This window comes from Podarcis gaigeae, assembly GCF_964106915.1.
Source record: "Podarcis gaigeae genome assembly, chromosome: 6".
Lineage (NCBI taxonomy): Eukaryota > Metazoa > Chordata > Lepidosauria > Squamata > Lacertidae > Podarcis > Podarcis gaigeae.
In genome coordinates, this window is record NC_139682.1 from 87143261 (window position 1) to 87159751 (window position 16491).

At 50.9% G+C, this 16491-nt stretch overlaps 1 protein-coding gene and 1 long non-coding RNA gene across 6 annotated transcripts in view; one reads left to right on the forward strand and one right to left on the reverse strand.

The window, feature by feature from the left end:
* The window catches only part of PRRX1 (paired related homeobox 1), an 85772-nt gene extending 70556 nt beyond the window's left edge, over nucleotides 1-15216 (reverse strand). Inside the window, exon 1 of one of the 4 annotated variants that reach the window (XM_083744016.1) lies at nucleotides 14420-15215. In XM_083744016.1, coding sequence (XP_083600142.1) covers nucleotides 14420-14663 — 244 coding nt within the window. In that variant the 5' untranslated portion in view covers nucleotides 14664-15215. Of the gene's footprint in view, nucleotides 1-14419 lie in introns of all 4 variants that reach the window. The other 3 variants (XM_083744017.1, XM_083744015.1, XM_083744018.1) reach the window with 3 other exon arrangements.
* The window catches only part of LOC310846879, a 278101-nt gene that overhangs the window by 225267 nt on the left and 36343 nt on the right, over nucleotides 1-16491 (forward strand). The window contains exon 3 of one of the 2 annotated variants that reach the window (XR_014565573.1): nucleotides 6447-6469. The exons of the other annotated variant lie outside the window; for it this stretch is intronic. This is a non-coding gene — a long non-coding RNA (uncharacterized lncRNA). Of the gene's footprint in view, nucleotides 1-6446; nucleotides 6470-16491 lie in introns of those variants that run through there. 2 annotated transcript variants of the gene reach the window in all.

The following is a 16491-nucleotide window of genomic DNA, read 5'->3' on the forward strand; positions in this document are numbered from 1 at the left end:
CATTTACGCATATACTGATTGCGTCAGTGGCACAGCCTCCTAAACAGCGATTGTCGATTGTCGGATTGCAAGGATGCAGGATTGTCTCACGCCCTAATCCTTTCCGGCACACCTCCACGCCCGTGGGGATTTCCCAGCATAGGTCGTGCTATGATTTAGCATTTATAACCGGTTTAAGGAAGCAATCCTATTAAGCCGCCCGCTCCTACGCGTGCTTGCACACGGAGCTCGACGAGGTTTACTTTCAAGTAAATGTGCACAGAATTTCAGCCTTACTTGGAAGTAAATTGGTTCTACTAAAATCACACTTATTTCTCAGCAGTGTAGCGAATGCTGTGGTGCTAAAGAAAGTTTACTTGTAAGTAAACTTATTAGGGAACAGAGCTGTACCGGGAAGCAGATTTCATTGACTGATTTCCAGGAAACGTGATTCTAAAAATGATGAACCTGACTTGGTCGGACTTTTTTTTTTAATTTTAAAAAACGTGCAAACATTCCAAAGTAAATAAATTCCCCTACTCTCTTCTTTAGAATTACCCAGCCTATTTTAAAGTCTCTTTAAGACCAGTTGCCTTTATCGGGGAAGAGGTGCGCGCTTGACTCTCCCACTAAACAGGTGAGACTTTCATGTCCTTTGTGGTTGGTCCTGTGTGGTTCAGCTAATCATAGGTGCCCACTCCCTAGGTGCCCTAGCACCTACAAAATTCCCCATGAAGGTGCCGGGCACCCACAAAATTTGGTGCCAGGGCCATGCACGCTGCATGACACCCACAGCCTCTGGCCGGGCAGCCACGGTCGCCACTCCTGCAGAAAATTCACATTGGCTGTCCAACTGATATGATCTTTATGACCGTGGAACCCGATGAAGTCAATTCTGGAAGCGCCTTGGGGCATTTATGGACCTATCCATTCTGAAGGAAATCAGCCCTGAGTGCTGACTGGAAGGACAGATCCTGAAGCTGAGGCTTCAATACTTTGGCCACCTCATGAGAAGAGAAGACTCCCTGGAAAAGACCCTGATGTTGGGAAAGATGGAGGGCACAAGAAGAAGGGGACAACAGAGGACGAGATGGCTGGACAGTGTTCTCGAAGCTACCAGCATGAGTCTGACCAAACTGCGGGAGGCAGTGGAAGACAGGAGTGCCTGGCGGACTCTGGTCCATGGGGTCACGAAGAGTCGGACGCGACTAAACGACTAAACAACAACAACAACAGGAAACTAAGTGGAGACGGGGGTTGGTGGTGCCGGCAAAGAGGTTTCCGATCTTTCGTCTGAACTAGTATCTTTTGCTAAAGAGATGCTAATGGATCCAGGACCTTGATGCGCCACAAGAAGCCAAAGGGATGCGAATTTGGGGAATGCCGCCACCCACGTGAAACGAATGGGATTTCCAAATGGAATGGGATGAGAAAATGGTTTGCGCTTTGAGCGAAGCACAGACTCACAGACCGTCGGGTTCATTTTGCCTTCATTTCCATTAACAGGCTTGTGGCGAGCCTAAGGTGTGAAAATCGAAATGCAAATAAATTATCTCTCTTTAAAGCAACAGCAATAACAGCGCTCGAGTCCTTCCTTACGCAGGAATTTCTTGCTGTCATCTTCTGACTGACGTGGCATCGGTTTATATCACCATTACATTATAGTGGTTTCATTGGATTTCACTGGATTTTTTAAAACAACAACAACTGATAGGACGACCTGTTCGCGTTTCTTTTTAAAAAATTTAAAAGAGCACTGGCGAAACACCGCCTTTCGAAATTCTCCTTGGAAAAACGACTTGTAAAATTTATACAGATTTTATTTTATATTTTAAGAACGGCTGGAGCCGCTGCGTTTTAACCGGCTTCCCTTTCTTGGGCTGAGAAGCCAACACAGTCAGCCTTCAGGAGATGGCCCGTTGAGGAAGTTCCGATGAAGAGGAACTTCTCTTTCTACTGCAGACATAGGCCAACTCCGGCCCTCCAGAGGTCTGGGACTACAATTCCCATCATCCCTGACCACTGGTCCTGTTCGCTAGGGATGATGGGAATTGTAGTCCCAAACATCTGGAGGGCCGGAGTTGGCCTATGCCTGTTCTACTGGGTCTTGCAAGTCCTCCTATGGACACTTCCCTGGGAGGGAGGGAGGGAGGGAGGTCCGGTCCACTGAGCCCCGTGGCACTTCCTGCCAGGCGAGCGTGCCCGAGATCAGGCGGCCCGTCCTCGAGGTACCGAATAAGGACTCGGTATAATTTGGGCGCGTCTTGACAGTGCGCAGCACGATCTCGAGCTTCTTCTCCATTTCTGGAGAGCAACGGAGGGACAGGATATGATTCTCTTAACTGAGAGCTTCCCATGGCTGCTAGCTTTCCCTTAAACACGCTTCACAGACTCAGAACAGATTGTAAGAGGTGGAAAGAATTCAAATCCTAGCCTCATCTCTTCAGAAGTACAGTGGTACCTCGAGTTAAGAACTTAATTCGTTCTAGGGGTCCGTTCTTAACCTGAAACTGTTCTTAACCTGAGGTACCACTTTAGCTGAGGGGGCCTCCCGCTGCCGCCGCGCGATGTCTGTTCTCATCCTGAAGCAAAGTTCTTAACCCGAGGTACTATTTTTGGGTTAGCGGAGTCTGTAACCTGAAGCGTCTGTAACCTGAAGTACCACTGTAAGTGCTTTTGAATTCCACGGGACTTACGGGTAAGCGGGGTTTTAGGACTGCAGCCTAACTTTGATGGATTGTAGTCCTGCAAGCAGAGACCTGACGCAGAGGCTTTTAAGCAGAGGATGGATGCCTTTGTTGCGATTTCTTCAGGGGGTTGGGCTAGAGAACCCTGGGGGTCCCTTGCAACTGCGCAAATCTGTGTTTCCACCGGCCTCACATTTATTCCAGGCTATTTAGCAATCTCTGAGGTGACAACAACCCCCCCCCCAACACACACACACACACACGCAGCGGATGAAGTCCCTTTATTGCCAATATTCTAGGTGTGTAGCCTATGGCCGTCCTGGAGCTGGGACTAAAACCGCTGCGAATCCCTCGGCTGAGAGATCCTTCTTGGCCATCCACTCTCAGAAGCTTCTCCCATTCGTTTTCAGCGGGCTGTCCCCACATCAGAATTATTAGGGCGAGTGGTGGGTGGGTGTGCTCTTTAATTGTTGACCTCGATTTACCGGTCCAGCTTCGCCAACGTTGCTCTTTGACGCCATCCACACCCCGAGCCCCCTCACAGGACTCGTTTTTGACGCACCTGTCCGGAGGAAGTGGGCTGGAGAGCGCGTTTCCTTTGCGCGCAGCGCTTCGCGCGGCCAAGTCTATTTTGTCCGGCAAACAAGTTGGAAAGCGGGAGAGGGGATTCGCCGGCAAAAACACTCTTCTCCCAGGCTTCTGGCGAATTAAACCGTCTACAAGCTTTTTAATTGTAGGGTGTTTTTTATTGCTTTTGTTATGTTATTTTTTTGTGCTTCTGTATTGTGAACCTACAGAATGGGCTGTTCTCCCGCGCAAAACGTCGTTGCGCGGAAGGGAGATGCTCAAGAGCAGGATCAGGCCTCGGCGAGCCGAGCTGGTTCGAGGATCTAGCTCTCCTAAAGGAGCGAAAGATCCGCAGAGTCGCTGAGCCGTGGAGTTGGCAGTGGATCGAGGGAAGGAGCGCGCCTGAACGCCCAGAGACCATTCTGACCCTGCGATTATTCCGGACATGTTGACAATAATAAGGTTGGAACATCTAGAGTTGGCCCGTTGCGTTTTCAAAGGAATAATGCTTAGGGATCATAAGACGTCGGCGATCTTGCGTCAGACCACATTTGGTACCCATCGAGGCCCTTGAAAATCCCAGATTCAACGTCACATTAGCTCATACCTCTTCCCACCCACTCCTGCCCAGGCTGTAGCGCGAGAAGAATAATACTGGCCTAGGTGTTTTATGGATTGTTGAGGTCTTTGAGCCCGTAAGTACATGTTCTGTGTCGCTGTTTTTCTTTAAAAAGGCGCTTTAATCCTTCCTTCCCAAAGTTCCCAACGCGCTGTACGCACAAGCCCTCCTAGTCCGCATTCAGTGAGCTTCCCTCGCTGGTTTGGGGAACGGGTAGGCACGAAGCTAACCACGATCGTTATCTATCTTGTCCTTTCTGAGGACATCCTGCGTTCCCATGCGTTCTCCCCGAAGCCAGTTTAGATCCGAATTGGAGGGGGGGAGAGGCCGGCCTAGTTGTATTATTAAGCCCGGAATGGGAACACGCCCTAAGACTGCCGCCCGAAATAAGCTGACTAAACTAGAGAGAATTCCCATTGAACACAATAGAATTTACTGCTAGGTATAATACTTGGACCATAAAGAAGGCTGATCACCGAAGAATTGATGCTTTTGAATTATGGTGCTGGAGGAGACTCTTGAGAGTCCCATGGACTGCAAGAAGATCAAACCTATCCATTCTTAAGGAAATCAGCCCTGAGTGCTGACTGGAAGGACAGATCCTGAAGCTGAGGCTCCAATACTTTGGCCACCTCATGAGAAGAGAAGACTCCCTGGAAAAGTCCCTGATGCTGGGAAAGATGAAGGGCACAAGTTGGAGGGGACGACAGAGGACGAGATGGTTGGACAGTGTTCTCGAAGCTACCAGCATGAGTTTGACCAAACTGTGGGAGGCAGTGGAAGACAGGAGAGCCTGGTGTGCTCTGATCCATGGGGTCACGAAGAGTCGGACACGACTAAACGACTAAACAACAACAATAATACGTGCGCTACATGGTAAGATAATACGATCCAGCACAGGATTTCAAAGGAATTTCGTTTTTTAAAACATCTCCATGGTCACCATGTTTGGGATTCAGTACTATTCCACCGGGACTGCTAAACAGAGGGTTTAGGAAAGGGGTGGAGAACCCTCCCGGCGCCTCCAGCTCGCACCTGTCCCAGGGCCCATACAAGGCAGGCGCACACACACACACACACACACAAACCTTTTTTTTTTTTTTTACCGCGCCATCGCGACAATCTTTGCTGAGCAGGCTATCTGTAAAGTTCTACAACTCCTGCTTTAAATTCTGCTTCCGCCTGCAAACGTTTCCAATCAGAGCATATCCTTTTCCAAGACCACAAATGTTTTTTTGGGGGGGAGGGTTGTGTGCGTCCCACTTCTGTTGCGCTGCAGCCTCTCCGCACAGCTGAAACATGGTAGTACAGTGGTACCTCAGGTTAAGTACTTAATTCGTTCCGGAGGTCCGTACTTAACCTGAAACTGTTCTTAACCTGAAGCACCACTTTAGCTAATGGGGCCTCCCGCTGCCGCCGCGCCGCACAGCTGAAACATGGTAGTACAGTGGTACCTCGGGTTAAGTACTTAATTCGTTCCGGAGGTCCGTACTTAACCTGAAACTGCTGCGGCGCGGCAGCAGCAGGAGGCCCTATTAGCTAAAGTGGGGCTGCAGGTTAAGAACAGTTTCAGGTTAAGAACGGACCTCCGGAACGAATTAAGTACTTAACCCGAGGTACCACTATATTTAAAAACTATTTTTAAAGCAAGGGCCCACAAGCCAGCGTGTAGGAGGTTAGAGATGCTCGTGTTATTATTATTTTTATTATTACTCTAGTTTTACTTTAAAACGTGTGATCCTTTTAAGAAACAAAACAAAACACTGTTTTTATCCCCCCCCCCCAAAAAAAATGTCTCGCAGCAGAAGCAAACCCCGGTTTATTCGTGTAGTCGTGGTAGTGTCATAATTAAAGTAATTTAAATTATGTGATCTGAGTAATTTTAAATAATTATCTACCCTGCTTAAAATATCCCATTCACTATCTTCCCCCCTCCTTCCTCCCGCCCCACCCCGAGATATCGGGCTTCTAGAAGCAGAGAAAAGAAACGTGTTAATTAGCGTGTTAATTGTCTGCTTCACAACGGAAACGATACCTCTTCCATCCGAAGGCGGGGATCCGACATATGAGAAAGACAATGGCCTAGCCACATAGGAGCCAACGGCTAGGGACCGAGGGATCTGTACCCCCCCATGCCCCCCCGAAATATTTAAGGGAGCAGGGTCCTCCTAAAGTTGATGGGCATTGCCATTCAAACAGTGTGCGCGCCGCATCATGTGATCGATTATGCGGGGCAGGGCTTACCTCCCCCCCCCCCAAAAAAATATTTTATTCAAGATCGCAGCCCTGCCTGCCACGCCACCACATTCTGCCGCAAATGCTCTTACTGACAGCCCAATCCAATGCACGGATCATCCTCAAATGGAAACCTCACTTGAGTCAACAAGTAGCCGTCCGAAGGGCGCGCAGTTAGATCCTGCCCCATGTCCACTTGCCCACAAACGAGGCAAGCAGGCAGAAACCCACAGGTTTCCGCGCAGGCGTGCGCGCCTTCAGCGGCAACCCTTTGTTAAGGGTTAACTCGAGAGGAGTAGATCCCTCGCAACTCTTTTGAGCAATAATTCACAAGATCGGGCTGGATCTCTCTTATACAGTGGTACCTCGGGTTACAGACGCTTCAGCTTACAGACTCCGCTAACCCAGAAATAGTACCTCGGGTTAAGAACTTTGCTTCAGGATGAGAACAGACATCGCGCGGCGGCAGCGGGAGGCCCCCTCAGCTAAAGTTGTACCTCAGGTTAAGAACAGTTTCAGGTTAAGAACGGACCTCCAGAATGAATTAAGTTCTTAACCTGTATTTAAATAAAGCGGAGCTGAGTAGGGTCTATTATTCTCTGCAACAGCTTCTCCTGCTGACGCACGTGAATCCTCATTCGCACATTTCAAGAAGGAAGGCCTTTGAGAGCGCACAGATGGAGAGGCTGGCGTGACCGCCACCATCACGGGGCAAGACCTCAAGTAGGGAGTTTCTCCTCTCCCCTTTTGGACACCGAACCCGTGCCAATTCACTTTTTCGGATCTCAGCACCCATGCTAACTGCATTGTGAATCGGACTCTAGAGGAGCCCCCCCATTAAAAAACTAAAAAAAAAAAGCCAGAATCACAATTCCTTTTCGGACAATTTTTAAAAAAAACAACAACAAAAAACGAGAGGGTAAGACTACGCTGCGCCGGGACCCTTACACGCCTGAAAGCGCACGTTGTTCGCAATCCTAGGCTGTCGGAATCAAAGGAGGCGAGTCCCCAATTGATCCGCCTTTCGAAAAGAAAGAACATGCGTAGACCTGGAGCGCTTGCCTTCCTGTGCTTGACTGCGAAATGCGCGGTTGCGGAGCGCACACGTGCGCCTGTCCCTGGGGCTCTGCGGCGTCTCCCGCTGTCCCTCCGCTCCCAGAGGCTCAACAAAAACGCCCCGGCCTTGGAGAGGTCTCTGGAAGGAGAAGGCGCCTCTTGGACCACTGGAAACCTCCTAAGGAAGGGACCGCCGCAATGCCAAGCGAAACGAAGCCATTCATAAATTTTCAGGTGGGAGCAATTGGCTTTGTAGACAGCCCCACGGATGAATGAATGGCTCTGGCTTCCAAGGAACTACTGTAGTTTTAACGCGAAGGAAGCCCAGTTCAAATGGATGGCGTTGTCAAACAAATTTAGGTAGTCAAGTTTTATTCGAAGCCTAACTGAGCGACCCAAGCCAGGCTTAAGCACTTTTAAAGCGCGCTGGTTTTAAAAGAAGAACTGTGCAGATGCTTAAGGCAAAAATCTTATCCGTTTTTCCTTTGGGAGAAGCCCCATTGGAACTCCTTTATTCACCATGCTTGGCAAGAAAGCAGGCATCGGCTGCAACTGTCCCCTGTTGGAATACGTGGGATTTCGAGGTGCTTAATTCAGGCTGCGTTTATGTTTAAATCTAGGTGCTGATGCGTTAGGGGTTATGTCAGCTGCAGAGGCATTCAGAAAAGAGAAGAAAAGGCAGGAAATCCTCTCTAAATTTAACCAGACAGCAAAGAAACTTTCGAAACATCCGTAACGGCATGCCAGCTGGTAACCAAACATTCGTGGGCCACGAGGAGACATTTTGGAATCAAATGATTTCGCTTCGTGCCCTAACTGCTTGCGGGGACCCTACCCCCCCTCCAAAATAATAATAATAACAGGACATGCTGCATTTCCAGTTCCCCTTTACTAAGCTCACTTCAGAACAAAATTCACAGTAGAATAACTTCCTGAATAGGACCAACCTATGCTCACAAGGTGAGGCGCAAACTTTCGAGTTACACAGAACTCTTCTTCAAATCGGATGCTCAATAACATTTCGATTTCTGAGGGAGGAAAAGAGACTAGCGTTTGGACAAAACAGAGTGAGAAACCTCGCTGATCTTTGTCTGCAGACTGTTAGACCCTTAAGACGGTAAAAGAAGAAGCCCTTGCCAATTGCAGTATCCTCCTGGCCCCTTTCCTATTGTGGATAGATTTATGGAGATCGCCCTTGAGTTGCCTTTTATATTTCGAGGGTTCCCTCTAAATGTGTTCTCTTCCTTTGGGTTTGTACCTAAATCTCAATGTAGTCTCACAATTATGCCAGTACAGGCCAGCTTTCGAACTAGACAGAATTTTTCATCAGGCACCACTGAAAAAGCAAGTTCTTTCCTTCACTTCTGTATGTCTTGCCCAAAGCCCCCCAGCGAGCGCTGAGACGCAGGGGGGGCTTATTTGCCCCCCTCTCCCAGCACTCCACCCCCAACTGAATCGCAGCCTAGTTGCACCAGAGTTCTCTACCCCCAGCCACCCGAGGGTCATAAAATAAGCTCGGATAAATTGATTATCTGTCAGTCCCGAAACTTATATGCCTGGTCGTTCTCTTTTATCCGACCAAGGGTGAGAGAGCAGGCAAGCTTTGGGGCAAGACAGAATTCTTCGTCAGACAAAATGGGAAGGGAAGGTCCTTCCTCAAGCAGAGCTATTATTGAGCACTGAACGGATGGTTGACACAAAACCAGGCAGTTTCTTTAAGAGGAAGGCGTCGTTTGTCAACAACTTCTTTATCACCACAGTTGGGAATTCGCTAATTTTCCAACTCAGCCTCGTGACGAAATCTGTGCAAGTGGAAAACTTGCAGCCCAAAGTGGTTAATGAAACCGAACAGCTGGGGGGGGGGTCCCCGCATCTTATGTTTGGGGACAACCAGTTGTGCATTTTCCAGGTCATTAAAGTCTGTGGGGATTGAAGTTTACATCTCCTTGGTGAGTAAGTCTTCCGGAAAGGTCTCCCGGACTTCTACATGAAAGTAAGTCACAGTGAAATGGACAGGTCGTCTTCTTCCCAGGCACTTGTGCTTGTGGTGCAAATCTTTGCTCCGACCTACCTCTCATTAACTTCGCTGTCTCTCCCTTCCCCGCCCTCTCCACAACTTTTCAGGGTGGAGGGAGCTACGAAGCTCAGCCCGACACCCGTTCAAAGGCACCTTTCAGAAAGAACCAAACGCTTTAAAGACATACGCACGCAGCATCGTCTCCTCCCTGCCCTCGGCAGCTCTTGGAGGAGCTCTGTGGGTTAGTTCCGAGCCCGGCGCCCCCTTCTGCATTGCCGGGGGAGGGGGGGCGGTCATTGTGATGAAGGGAGAGAATCGCCTGCCCGGGACTTGGACGGGCGCAAGAAGTGCGCGCGTGTTAACGGCTCCCCTGTGCAAAGCAGAATCCGTTTTAGACAAACTGCCCGAACGAGGGAAGCGCGCGAGGGTTTCCTGTTCACCGCGCGCTTGAACGCAAGGGAAAGACGCGGAGGGTAAACCCACACCCACCCACTGAATTCAGCAGAGCTTAGTAGACGTGGCTAGGATGGCCTGTAAACACGATCCCTCCATTTCTTTCTGCCAGAGAGCTCCCAGCTCCGCTCGACAACTGCTCACTTTAAATTTCTCGCCTCCCCAAAGCGGCCTGGTTGACAGTTGCAATTGCAAAGTCATTTGATTTTTCGGGGGGGGGGGGGGTAAAAGTGTGGCCAAGGTGGCTGTTGTTGTTTTAAAAACAAGGACAACCCTGATTTCCCTACAAAAAACACACCCATGTGGTTATTTTTTTGTAGGTGGACGGCACAGCTATAGGGGAACACGGAATGCGTAAATATTGCGCGCCTTGTCTCCCGCGTCGGAGCCACTTCTCCGCTCCAGGGGCACCAGCGAACACCCAAGAGACGCCTGCGTCGCAGAGGGTTGGACTACATGGCCCTCTTGGTCCCGTCCAAGAGGGGCCCTCGTGAAGCTCCGAAGAGGGTTCAGGGCCCCGGGAAAAGACTCCCGGCGGCCCTAACTCTCCCGCACGCACTTTTTCTTCCTCGGCGGGTGCAGGAAGGAGTCGGTTCCCGAGGAGAAGGCTCCTCTTCGCCTTCAAGGGACCCCCTTCTCCACCTTCAAGCCACCCTCTTGAAAATGCACCGCGGGACAGCTCTGCTCCCTGTCGCAAAAAGGAAAGCTCTAAGCAGGAGTCTGTGTGTCTCCCCACCCATTCGGGCCTGATTTCCACCCCAAAACGGAGGGCTCCCTTGTGGAAGGGAGCAGCGAACCAAAGCGGAGGAGTTGAGGGACTTGAACCTGTATTCCTCCTGTTAGCTAGGGGTGATGGGAGTTGTAGTCCAGCAACGGCTGGGGAGTCAGGGTTGAGAAACATTGGAACGGGTTGGTACCCAGCCTGGTGAAATCCCGTAGGCTGACCTTCCCAAGGGCAACCCGGGCCTGGCTCGTTTTAGGAGGACCCTCGGGGAAGGATGAGTTGCTATTTCGCCCCTTTAAGCCGCGACGCTGTGCTTATAAGGCTACCCGGCTGAGCGCACTTCCTTGGAAAGTGCATTTACTTCCTAGGGGTTAGACCCCAAAAGAGGACGAGAGGGCGCGACATGGGAAAAATCTGAATTTAAGCTCGCCTGCAGCCAGATCCCGAGACAGGCCTTTGGCTGGGCAGCTCCACGCCATGAGCAGGGAACTCGGGGCCAACGCCATTGCCCGTTGGAGAGCGCGCCCCAAATGCTCGCCAAGGTCTGCGCCCTTTCCGCGACAGAAGCATTATTTGCCCGGGTAAGATGCTCAGGATGCAGCTCGAGGTCCTGCCCTCAGCGCTTTTCTCTTTCTCAGGAGTCCTGTACACGCACTCGCGGGATTTCTTTAGCTCTTCCGGCAACTTCTGGCGTGAAAGGAGCGGGGCAGGCGAGGGAGGTTTGGCTACGGATGGAGCCAAGAAGGGACCCCGCAGCTTCAATGGCTTGCTGGTGCGACGGCCGATTTCACACGTGCAGATGAAAGGCAGGCCGACTCGGAAGTCCGTCCCGCTGTCTCCAAATAGGTTTTGTTTTCAAGGAAGCGGATACATGACTCCTCGGGCCTAAAATGCAAAGGAATAGATCCGGGCTTCCTCGGAAGGTGCTTAGAACCTGGGCGAAATGCTTTAGAAACCGCTTAGAGCTAGCAAGCCTTTACTTCTGGGCTGAGCGTGGGCTCCAGTAGCCCGAGATAAAGTGCTTTGGAGAGGTCAACGAGCAACTCTAGTCCGATGCAGAAAACCCTTAACGCATCCATGGGCGTAGCCAGGACTGGGGGGCAGGCTTCTGTTAGGGGGGGCCAGAACCTCAGGTTTGTATTGATTTTTATTGATTAAGGTTCCCCCCACCCTTTGCTACGCCCATGAACGCATCTTTCTTCCTCGACAAGCTGCATTTGAAAAAGGGGAGACTTAACTACTGAGTTCGTGTTTCAAGACTGCGCTCCCAAAGCAGTCTTAATCGGATGGTGTCCTTTGGCTTGAGTGATTGAGGGCTCTCTTCGATCGTGTTTCCGATCCACGACGTATTTACTTACCAGTATACCCAACCGACTTGCTCCTAGCCCTAAACCGCTGTAAATTAGACTGGCTATAAATTGGTGGTCCCGAGAAATTTCGGGACGATTTTGATACGTGAGCAATTCTGATCAAATATGAGCCAATGTGTCTTGGATCGGAATCGAAGAGAGCGAGGCGACCCTAAATCCAGTGAAAAACATCGGAATGCGTCTGCATTGTGAAGGCAGCTTGTTGCGGCCCTGTTTTTATTGTATTATACTGGAATAGCTCGTTTGATTTACTAGGCAGAGTGAGAGTCTGGGTCCGAAGGAAAGGGGATCTTTTTCACCCTGCGTGAATTCTGCATAGGGAATGCATAGGAGACCGGGGGTGGGAAGTGGGGCGGGTTCTACAGCGTCGATCCTCGTTCGGCTCCTACAGTTCGCAATACGGAGCGAATTATTTCAAGTGAAGCCGGACTCCTAAATAATCAGGCTTGGATAGCAGCTCGAAGCAACGTCCAAAAGTTTTTAGTAAAAAAGAGCTTCGGAGAAATTGCATGAGATGCAACAGCCAACAACAAACCAACCAAACAACGGGCACACTCCAGTCCAAGCCGAACAATTGTGAGTCCCATTGCCTCCATTGCAATGAATGAGACGGGAAGCCGGCTGGATCTCGCAGACCAAGTCACCCACATCCCTAGGAACGGGCTGCAACCTCCAGCCTATGGGGAGTCAGGCCCCGTCGGAAGGATGGAGGAGAAAAGGTGTACCTCAGAATCTGTACCTGAGGCAAAGGTTTAAAGCAAAGGGGGTCCAACTAAGTTCTATGGGACTTGCTTCGGAGTAAGCCTGCCTAGCACGCCTCCCTACAGAGCCCCTGGGTGTGGCTGGCCCAACAATCTTTCCCAAAGACTCATACCTGGAGACAGACTTAAGCAGTTGCTGTTGTTATTTATCGATCCCAATATTGGAAAATTCTGCAAGGCCGTCTTTCTTTCGGAAAGATACAGAACCTGCTACCTCCCCCTCCCCGCGCGCCCCCCACAACAGATGAGGAGGGGAGCCTGGGTCTCGGCTGTACCACATCAAACTGCAGGAGGGGCCCCACGTGACTGACTGTTCCTCTTTTATAAAATAACTTACCATCCCTAGAGAACTAGGAGGCTTCCCTGCGGAAAGAGTATTCAGTCCGGTGGCATTCTGAACCCCAACACAGTTTAGCTATTGTTTGTGAGAATTAGGCCTTGATTCTCTGGTAGGGTTTTGTGGTGTTTAAACGTGTTTGACCAGTGTGGGACCGAAGGATAAAAGGAGCTTAATGCAGAAGGATTCCTAGATGACGCTACTTTCAGATATCTTTAAAACGAGTGTCTGTATTTAGCTTAAAATAAACCAGACTTCCAAGTATCTTCTTGGCTCAGATACCGGCATCACCGCCTCGTTCTTCTGCAGTTATGGAAGGATCCATAACTTCCAGAGCTAACTCTTCCAACCAGGGGGTGGGGGAACTGAAAAGCATTTATACTACTGTATTATATTGTGCGTTTTATACAGACGTCCTTAAAACGCACACACACAACAGAAATCTGTGCTCTTTCTGAACTGAAAATAATCCCAGCAGTGACGCTGGTAAGATTGGAACAACCTGGACTGCGGAAAATTAAAATCCAAATCGCAGAAACCTCTCCGGGGAGGCAAGACGCCGGTTGGGGATTGTGGTGCTCGCAGTTTTGCTTGCGTGCGCGTCTCTGTGTTGGAAAGTCGCTTAGAGAATTAGACGCGAGGACGAGAGGCTTTGATCGACGGACGGCTCAACAACCCACGCTTGCTTTCTCAGAAGCCGATGCTGACATCAACAGGACCTCTTCTCAAAAAAGTGTCCGCAGGATTTCAGCTCTGGAGCAGGTCTAGGGAGTTCTCCTGCGTAAGCAAGCCCCGGTGAAACCGCGCGTATCTGCCCTGCTGTTCGTTTCAACGAGACTCGCGCAGCGGAACTTTTTGGTGGATCCTGCGCGGAGCAGCGACGCTTTTTCCCCTGCTGCCCTATGATGGCAGCAGAGATGCTCTCAGAGATACACCACCTAGATACAGCTCAACCGAAGGCCTCGCCAGCTCCCGGGACCCGCTTCCCGGTCTCTGGCAGTGCTCGCTCCCTTTGCCGGACGCATCTCATTAACCCGGGCATCCGAAGACGACCCGCCTCACTCGCGCGTGTTGACCTTCCCTGCCTTTACACAGAATGTAGTAAAAGGAGGCGGTGGGGATTCTAATTTGCACCGACAATTCGTCTACGGGAGGCTGATAATATGAATTACACTGATCTGGATTAGTGGGTCCGGAACAAAGCCGAGTAGGACCGGTTTGATAAATGTTCAGCTTGGTTCTGGGTGTGATGCGACCATGCTTTGACTAATGGCACAGATCTTCCCCTGCATTAACATACATTATTCCTCCGCCGTGTGTTTTACTTTACTTATTATTTACCCATGTTTATCTTTGCACATGACTTTCAGAAACCGAGGGCCCACGGGGTGGTGGTTGTTTTTTAAAGCGCTGGGTGTGTTTAGAAGGCGCCTAAGTCTTCTAAACTAGCCCCCTTGAACGGGGCTATTTCACACCCGTCCTAGTTCCCCACTCCGGCTTACTCTCCGGGAAGGCGAGGGCTGACCCTTCAGAAAAGACCAGTCCAAGTCTCGGCGACTCGCAAGTCGAGAGCCTGGGCAGGAGGAAGCCGGTGCTTCGCGGCGCGCCACTTACCGTCCTGCTGCTGCGTGTCGCTGCCGCTGGTCAGGCCCGGCGATTCCAGGAGGCTGCGGCCGCTTTCCCCGACGCCCTCGTCGGTCTGCGCTGCCACCAAGTCTCCGGCTTCCTCCAGATCCAACAGGTGGCTGACAGAGAAGTTCTTTTTCGCCTGGAGGCTGTCGAGGTTCCCGGGGCTCTCCAGACGCGTGGGCAGGACGGCCGGTTGCCTGTCCAGAACGTGCACGTAGCTGGAAGTCATGGCTTTGGGCCCCCAGGCCAAAGACGGGGTGGGGTAGGGTGGGGAGAGAAAGGAGGAAGGGAGCCAAGGAAGGAGAGCAGAGCCTGAAGGGGGTCCCCGCGTTCCCCCAAACCCCGCAGCAGCTGCCGCCTGTTCTCCGAAGCGCCGTCGAGTAAAACTCCAGAGGGGAAAATCCACACCAAGCGCGCAAAGCGGCCCAAACCCGGGAGGCGGCAGGACCTGGCCGGCGATCCAAAGGGTGCCTTCTCTTGCTGAATCGCAGGGCGCCTCCACTGGGACTGCCGGTGGCTCTCGCGATCCTCCCGCGTCTCCCTCCTTCGACGGCGCGCTTAGCAGTGAAGGCGGGCCGTCGGGAGGGGCTGAGGTCTTGCAGATGGAGTGCTCCGACCGGCCGACTGACGGACGCAGGAGCGCCACTCCAGATCCCCTCTCTCTCTCCTGCCTGCCTGGGGAAGGAAGAGGAGGAGGCTGGTTGGGGAGTTCGAGCGAGTTTCTTTTTCGCTTGCTGCGCACCCGCCCCTCCCTCTCCCGATCGAGCGGCTCTCTGGCACTTCAAAAGGCTCAGCCTGGCATGTGGGTGGGTGGGGCTGGGGGAGCTGGAGGGACCCTGGGGAGGACAGACCCAGACTTAATAGGAGCCTCTAATTACGTGGCAAAGGCTTTGTGCTGTTTCTGACGTTTTACAGACCTCCTTCCTCCACCCACCCCCGGGCAGGCTCTCTCTCTCTCTCCCCCCACCCCCCACTTTCCCCTACCAATCCAGACTCACCAAACCCACAGTCGAATTTAGAGACCCACTTCCCCACCCGCTCGCAAGCATCTGATCCCAGAGAGCGCACGCGAGAGGCTTTTTCTTCAATAAAGATTGAAGTTTTGCGCCCCCCTCTCCAAACGTCGGGTCGAAAGTTGGGAAACCCAGGCGGACGCAGGCGGTGACTCCCAACACGGTCTGCTTATTTGTTTTTCCAATTAACTGCTGCGGATTAGTTTAAGGTCCTGCTGGAGAATCTCATTTGCATGGGGGGGGGGGAGGTTGCAGAAGCACTTTAGGAAACGGGGCACGTCCAGCCTCATCAGCTCAGCTTCTGCTGAACGTTACCAAAAAAAAAAAAAGTTTCCTGCAGTTGCAACAGTTTTGGTTCAGACGCGCACATCCTATGCATTATTCCTATTACTGTGCATCAATTTCAATAAAACACGTTTGATTAAGCTCTCTGTCCATCACTTGGTCACTCAGCAATTGATGAATGAACCAGCTCCAAGGGACGGTCTTCTGCTCCTTAGGAAAGCTTTATAGTAGGATTGTTGCACCCGCAATGGTTCATTGACATATGCAAGCCTCACTAGATGATGATGAACCTACATCCACGAGCCAGGTCTTGTGTTTGTTTGCTTTGCATATTTTCTTCTTGCTGCTTCCATATTTCAGTATGCACATATTTCAACAGTTACATAACGCAGACAATAAAATTCAGTATTTTTATTTATGCTGGGTTTATGATTTAGGTGGGGGGGGGGGCTGGTGTCAGAGAGAGAAGGGTAGCCACACTACAGCTCCTGTGCTTTCCCAGATGGTTGGCCAAGACTGGATGCAGTCTTTGGGATGAGAAAGAAGTAGCCACCTTCAAATTAAAGAGAATCAGCATGAGCATTTTAAAGCCCTGTAAATATCAGTGGGAGGGTTAAGTGTGCTTTGAATCTCCCATGGAAACCAATTAGACATCACCATTCTTAACCGTTGCTGGATCAACCATAAAACCCCCACTATTTTTCTGTCCACCTAGAAAGCTAAGAGGCAATGGACAACCTATTTAAGGCTCATTGCTTC